The 5,813-nt window shown below is 55.8% G+C and overlaps 1 protein-coding gene across 1 annotated transcript in view; it reads right to left on the bottom strand.

The window, feature by feature from the left end:
• Nucleotides 1-5,813, bottom strand: part of CDC42BPG (CDC42 binding protein kinase gamma) — a gene marked incomplete at its 5' end in the record, with an annotated part of 27,150 nt that overhangs the window by 20,111 nt on the left and 1,226 nt on the right. The window contains 1 exon segment of the mRNA XM_023738225.1: nucleotides 3,579-3,607. Within this exon segment, the coding sequence (XP_023593993.1) occupies nucleotides 3,579-3,607 (29 nt within the window).

The raw sequence follows: 5,813 nt of genomic DNA, 5'->3' as shown, positions 1-5,813 counted from the left end.
CATGGCTGCGGCCGGAGCCCCGCGCCGGGCTAGAGCCGGACCGCCCGCATGCCTGCCCACCGGTCAGTGCGTCGGTCCAGCCGCGCGTCCTCCCCTGCCGTCTCGCCCTCCCCGCTGTCACCTTTCTCAGCCACCGCCTGCGCGCCCTCACCTGGGCGCCGCGCCCCGCCCCTCGACGGACGGGCAGGTGCGCGCCGGCCAATGGGAGCCGCGGCTGGAGGGAAAGGTGGGAGGGCGGAGGCGCACCGGGGCGGTGCCAACTCCCGGCCAGGAAGTGGGGGGGCGGGTCCCGAAGAGTAACTCCTGGGTGGGGCGGGGCAGGAGGGGTCCCGTGGGGGCCGGAAAGACCGCCTAGGATCTGCCGCGGCTCCAGCCCCGGCCCTGCCAGGGTCCTCGCCGGCCTTCAACCTAGGTGAGGGATGTCCGGGGCACTGCAACGTCCCTCGCCCCCCGGGCAGCGGCGGCCTCTCCCTTGGCGCTGGGAGAGGGGCTGGGGACGCCCGCGGGCCCGGAGCCGATGGGAGTTGTAGTTCCCGGGACGCCGGCCCGCTCTTGGCACACCCTTCTCCCCCAACCCTGAAAGCGCTCGCCAGTTTCTGATCTCACTTTATTTGTATCCTTACAGCAGACCTGGGAGACAGATAGCTGGGGCAAAGATGGTTACACCCAGTTAGCAGATAGGCACACTGTGGCCTGGGAAGGATGAGGGAGAATTGAAGGGCTGAGGGTGAGAAGGCTCGGAGGTAGACACTGGAGAGACCGGGGCTGGTACTTCCAACATAGACTTTTTAAGCCTAGGGGGAGTAAGGCCTAGAGTGAGAAGGGCAAGAAGAGGTCGGAGACAGGCTGGAGGACTCCAGGAGGATAGGGGCTGACTTTGTCCAGTGGTAGTTCTGATTTCTACCTGTGTCCAGCTGAGCTGGACTAGACACCATGCGGTCGTGGGTGTGTCCAAAATGAGAGGTCAAAGGGTAGGGCATTTTAGTGGCTTTAGACAATAAATTCTTTTCATTACAAGGTTTGTTTGGGGGTTGCCTTCCCCCTCACACCAGCACCTCCTGGCGGGCAAGATCAGTTCCCCATTGGGAGGGAGAAGCCTCTGCTGTGAATGCTTGTAGAGCTGAAGTGCGCCCCCGCCCGCCACCCCAAGCACTTCCCACCAGGTCATCTATTTGGTCCCCACAGTCCATGAAATCGGGAAAGAGAGTCCAGCTGGGGGAAGGGGAGCCAGGATCCAAACCCAGACCTGGGGATCCCGTCACTGCTTCAGTTTCTCTTGGGGAGCTGGGGTGGGGAGGAAGGAGTTTGGATGGTTTGAGCCAACTGACCTGGTTCTCAGCTGAAGGATTCTGGGCCCTTGTTGTGGGATGGGACTGGGGAGGGGCCTACGGGAGATAGGAAGGGGCTCTGCCCTCTGAGACCACAGCGGGGCGCCAGAGACCGGGGGAGGGGTAGGTGGTTTGGATGCGACCAAGTCCCCATCTCCTAGGGAGCTGGCGGGTAGGGGAAAAGTCCTGGGCCAGACGATGGGCCCCCTTCTCTGATGCCCTTCTTAGACACCCAGTCTTCAGGAGTCGGCAATCAAGGACTAGATTGGCAAGGTCACTGGGTCCTGCCTCAAGCCCTGTGTGACCTCCAGTGAGTCCCTTAACCTTCTGCATGCTGAGTTATCAGAAAAGCCCATCCTGTGGGCCCATCAGAATCCATGCCACATAGTACAGAGGAAGGGAAACTGAGTCCCAGCCAACAAAAGCAGGTCTGCCAAGGGCAGTGCTGGGCAGAGCAGGGACTGGCACTTGATTCTATTTGATCTCGTATTCGTTTTTGTCACATCCTTTTTCCAAGCGTCAGTTTCCTTGTCTGTAAAGGAAGATTGGGCTCCCTGCTTACTCCTTTGCAGATCTGGGGTCAGAATGTCCTGAAAGACCACATCGGTGCCTGGATCCCTGTGCCAGCCTCAGCAAGTGGCCGTGCTCCGGCCCTGCTGGGCAGAGACAGCCCTTGGCCCGGGCCCACTTTGCCCCAGCAGATCTCTTCTCCAATCTGGTGTGACCCAGACCGCCTGGGCCACCAGAGGCCTGGCCTTGCCCCCACGGAGCCCTGCACAGTCTAGGCCCGTGGCCAGATTCTGTAGATGCTTAGTGGATGGGTAAAGACTCCCCAAGTCTGAACAGGTAGATGGGGGAGGAGGCACTCCACCCCAGAGCCTGGGCCCCAGCCAACCTGGGCAGCTGGCCGCTCTCTTCTTCTCCCTCTTCCCACTGCCTCTCCATACAAATGCCTCCACTGTGGTCACCACTTCCTGAGGCCCACCCAGCCTCTCGCCTCCCCCAGGGGCAGATTATCCAACAGGCAAGATAAGCACAATGCTTACCTTGCTTACCAGATCATCTGTGAACAATTTCACACTTTTTCACCACATCAAAAATTCTGCTTTTAGGTATGGCTGGTATCTGTCTCTCTCCCATCCCCACAGCACCTTCCTACAGGATCAAAGCCTCTTTTCCAATTTACAATCCCTAAAAGGGCAGATGACCCAGTAAGCAAGGTGAGCACAGGCCTACCTGTGCTTACTTACTAATCTGTAGTGAACAATTTCACATATTTTTCACCACATCTCATGTGAAATTGTTCACTATAGATTAGTAAGCAAGCACAAGTCAGCCTGTACTTACCTTGCTTACTGGGTCATCCACCTCTGCTGCGCCCCACCCGGTCTCTTGCCTCCCCTACCCAGCCCCTTTGGGGTTGAGATGCTGGCAGTGGCGGGCCAGCTCCCACCCAACCCTGAGGGAAGCAGGTCATGATGTTGACACCTTGCATTCCTGTGGTGCTCTTGGCATTTCTGTTATCTGTGCCCTGTCAGAGGAGGGAGCTATTATTACCCTCCCTTAGCAGACGAATAAATTGAGGTTGGGAAGGTTGGGTGGTACAGCCGAGCCCAGCTCTCAGATGCCAGCCTCAGCTCCTTCCTTTGGTCCAGACCCTGCTTGAGTCCCAGGCTCTGGGCCCAGCTCAGTGCCTGGTGGCAGAAGGGCACGGTGTGGCCCCCAGGTGCTGGGGACAGGGGCAGGGAAGGGGCTGGGCCTCGGTGAACTTGCTATTGGCTCTGAGAAGGCCTTGGATGGTGAGAAAGGAAGCTCATTTCAACGACCCAGGACCCAGGCTTAGCAGAAAGAGAGGAAGAGAGGAAGGTTCAGATAAGAGCAGAAACCCCAACAAAAGAGGAAGGTGCTGGGGGCGGGGCGGGGCCCCAGAGTCCAACGCAGGCAAGTGACAGGGAACCTGGTCCCCCAGAGCACACCCGCCTGGGTCTGGAAAGAGCTCGGCACAAGGCAGGCTCTGAGGCTCTGTAGCATCACAGCCACGTCTTAGGCCTCCTGGGCCTGGGCTCTGAGACCCCCAGCCTCCACAGGGTCCAGACAATCAGCAGCCCCTGTGGCTGAAAGCAAGACTTTCCCAGCGCTGGCCCTGGGAGGCTGCTTTGAGCAGATGGTCCTGCGGGACTTACAAGAATGGCAGGCCACTCCTGTCCCAGCCACGCGCCTACCCCGGGGAGCCAGGGAGCGGGGATCCTGCCCCCACTCTTGCCTTAGGCAAGCCATGTCTGTCTCAGGGCCACTGTGTCTTTGGGTACAGGGGACAACAGGTGTGAAGGACAATGAGGCACATTGTCTGCCAGTGGTGGCTCCAGCATTTGTCCAGGAAGACCACGGGGTAGCAGTGTCGCTGGAGGGTGGGAGAGCTCATTTAGAGCTGCCTTAGCTGCTCTGGAAGCCCTTGAGGTGCAGTGGTTAAGAGCTATGGCTGCTAACCAAAAATTCAGCAGTTCAAATCCACCAGGTGCTCCTTGGAAACCCTATGGGGCAGTTCTACTCTGGCCTGTAGGGTCGCTGTAAGTTGGTTATCACCTCGAAGGCAGCAGGCATGGTTTTTTTTGGTTTCAGCTGCTCCAGACCAGAGTCGACTCCAACTCACGGAGCCCCCAGTGTGTCAGAGTAGAACTGTGCTCCATGGGATTTTCAGTGGCTGATTTTTCGGAAGTAAATCACCAGGTCTTTCTTCTGAGGCGCCTCTGGGTGTGAGCTCAGACAGGGACTCCTACTGCTCCAGCACATAGTTATTTAACTGTGTGTCTACTGGAAACCCTGGTGGCGCAGTAGTTAAGAGCTCAGCTGCTAACCAAAAGGTCGGCAGTTCTAATCCACCAGGTGCTCCTTGAAAACCCTGTGGGGCAGTTCTACTCTGGCCTGTAGGGTCCAGCAATGGGTTTAGTTTTGGTTTTGGTGTGTCTGCTGGGGTGGCTTTGGGGAGGGGGTTGATGGGATGGTGGGAGTTGAGCATCTCCACTCCGCCAGCTAGTTCTTGGCAGCCCCACAGGCCCAGTCCCCCACCCACCCCAGCACACCGGGGTGTGTCTCTTGAAAAGTGCAAAGCTCCTAATGGGTGGACATATGGTGGTTTCGTCATCCTGATTTTTCTTCCAAAAACATTCCCTGTGCTGTTCCAACAAGCCGTAGGGGCTCCTACGCGCCCAGCATCCTTGGACCGGCCCCACTAGCCACCGCAGCCCATGTGGTTTTATAATTATCAGTCCCTCTGGGCGCAAAGGAAGCCAGGCCCTGAGTCCCCTCCAGCCACCACCCTTCTGGCCCATGGGCGCCACCAAGTCTGCAAGCTTTTCCAGGGAGGTGTGGGGTCCTGCCTGTTTTGTTCTGGGAGTTGGGTGGGGCACTGTACTCTCCGAACCCCACCCTTACTGCCACCCTGGCCAGCCACCCAGGGGTGCTCCGTAAGGGAGGCCGTTCACCTTGGGCATCCCTCGGGCTCTGCCTCTGTGAGCAAGGAGTCACCGTTTGCATTTGGTGAATGAGGAAACAGGCTCAGAGAGGGGAGGGGACTGGCTGGGTCCTAGTAAGGGGCAGAGCTGGGATTTGAACTCGGGCCTGTCTGCCCCAAGGCCTGCCCCCTGTGCTGCCCAAGCTGGCGCCCTTTGAATGCCCCTGAGCAGCTCAGTCAACATATAAACAAGGGCCCTGGATTGGCTTGGTGGTTAACATTTTTGTTTTTTAAGGAGCAGAAGAAATGTTTATTCCAAATGAGAGTTTACATGGAACCTCTATATATAAAACAGATCAAATTAGCTGCTCTAAGGGTCAACGGTAGAGGCCGTAATACACGGCATAAACAGGACACACAATACACAAACAATATATAACGATACACAAACACCAGAAGATCAGCTAGATAACTGAGATCTTCTAAAAATTAAAAACGCTCATCAAAAGACTTCACCAAAAGAGTAAAAAGAGAACCTACAGACTGGGGAAAAAAAATTGGCTATGACAAATCCAACAAAGATCTAATCTCTAAAATCTACAAGAAAATCCAACACCTCTACAACTAAAAGACATACAATCCAATTAAAAAATGGGGAAAGGATATGAACAGACACTTTGCCAAAGGAGACGTTCAGGCGGCTAACAGACACATGAGGAAATGCTCGTGATCACTAGCCATTAGAGAAATGCAAATCGAAACCACAGTGAGATACCATTTCACCCTGACATTACTGGCACAAATCAAACAACCAGAAAATAATAAATGTTAGAAAGGCTGGGGGAAGATTGGAACTCTTATGCACTGCTGATGGGAATGCAAAATGGTACAATCATTTTAGAGAACGATATGGCGTTTCCTTAAAAAGCTAGAAATAGAAATACCATACAATCCAGCAATCCCACTCCTAGGAATATATCCTAGAGAAATAAGAGCCGTCACACGAATAGACATATGCACACCCACGTTCATCG

The sequence above is a fragment of the Trichechus manatus genome, unplaced genomic scaffold, assembly GCF_000243295.1.
Source record: "Trichechus manatus latirostris isolate Lorelei unplaced genomic scaffold, TriManLat1.0 scaffold00113, whole genome shotgun sequence".
Lineage (NCBI taxonomy): Eukaryota > Metazoa > Chordata > Mammalia > Sirenia > Trichechidae > Trichechus > Trichechus manatus.
The sequence above is the reverse complement of the archived record's forward strand: the minus strand, read 5'-3'. Positions and strand labels throughout refer to the sequence as shown.